Here is a 1,205-nt window from a genome sequence, read left to right as displayed (position 1 = left end):
CCTGTTTTATGTTAAATGAAATAAATGGAGTTTTAAAATTTCACAAGTGTATGACTGAAGGTTGAATATTTCCTGATTGCCACTGTACTTGCCAATTAATTTGAAATCAAGCCTGTCAGTGGGCGTATATTACTTTACTTAGCAAGCTTTCTTTAACAGTTTAAATCTTCTCCCTCTTTAGCTATAAATTGTGGAGATCCTCCACCGGGGCTCGAATCATCAGGAACTGCATCAAGTGGTACTACATACACAGATACAGCGGATTATATTTGTAATGAAGGATTTGTAAGACAAAGTGGTAATTTACAGATTAGCTGTCTAGTTACGGGGAAGTGGGATATAGCTAATATACTTGTTTGTGAAGGTAAGTCTCGACATTTACTTCTTCTGTAATCAATCTTGAAATTCTTAACAAACCTTAAACATGTTCAAATCTTGTGTCTATGATACCTTCTGATTTTTTAATATCAAAAATATTAAATATGAACTGTCAAATCTTGTGGAAGTTGCCATCCGATTTAAAGTTACCTTAGCTTCTTTTTCTTGTTAAAATCATGTTTATTGTTTGATTAATTGATGTTTTTAACGAATAAATCAAGTAGTCTTGAGTGCTAAGATTGATTGAGGATGTAGATAAGCTTGAGCATCAAATTGACTGAAATCCGATTTACAAAGCTTAAAATAGATTCCTTGTTTACTCACTGACTAAAATAGATTGTGATAATCTAGCCACATTTTCGTATAAAAAATTATTAGCCAAACCATGTTTAAAAGATATTTATAAGTCAGAAATAAGGTAATTAAATACTCTGTGTATTTAGAAAAAAAATAACATCGTCTTTTTCTCTATTTTGGAAACAACCATTGAAATTTAAAAATTGTCGGTTGGTATTTGGCTCTTTTGGTAATGTTCGCAGTGAAAATACACTCATAGAGTAACCTCCCTTTTGGAAATTGTGAGACCTGATAATCTTTAAGTGACCGCTCGATCTTTGGAATCCCTTCGTAATTAGCTAATTATGAATTAATTATTGATTTCTAAGACAAACTGATATTTTTCCTAATCATTAGAACACTCCTGCTTTCGATTTATATAAGTATTAGCCGTCCAATAATGGAATATATATAAATGAAGAAAAATAAGGCAACCGAACTTTAAGAAGTGAAATTTGGCCTGTTTTATGTTAAATGAAATAAATGGAGTT

The 1,205-nt window shown here is 31.1% G+C and overlaps 1 protein-coding gene across 1 annotated transcript in view; it reads left to right on the top strand.

The window, feature by feature from the left end:
- LOTGIDRAFT_176276 (hypothetical protein) overlaps positions 1–364 on the top strand; it is a gene marked incomplete at both ends in the record, with an annotated part of 8,020 nt that extends 7,656 nt beyond the window's left edge. The window contains one exon of the mRNA XM_009068137.1: positions 182–364. Coding sequence (XP_009066385.1) covers positions 182–364 — 183 coding nt within the window. The remainder of the gene's footprint in view (positions 1–181) is intronic.
- Between the last annotated feature and the right edge of the window lie 841 nt (positions 365–1,205).

The sequence above is a fragment of the Lottia gigantea genome, assembly GCF_000327385.1.
Source record: "Lottia gigantea unplaced genomic scaffold LOTGIsca_894, whole genome shotgun sequence".
Taxonomy (NCBI): Eukaryota; Metazoa; Mollusca; class Gastropoda; family Lottiidae; genus Lottia; species Lottia gigantea.
Note: the sequence above shows the minus strand (reverse complement) of the source record. Positions and strands in the feature narration are given on the sequence as shown.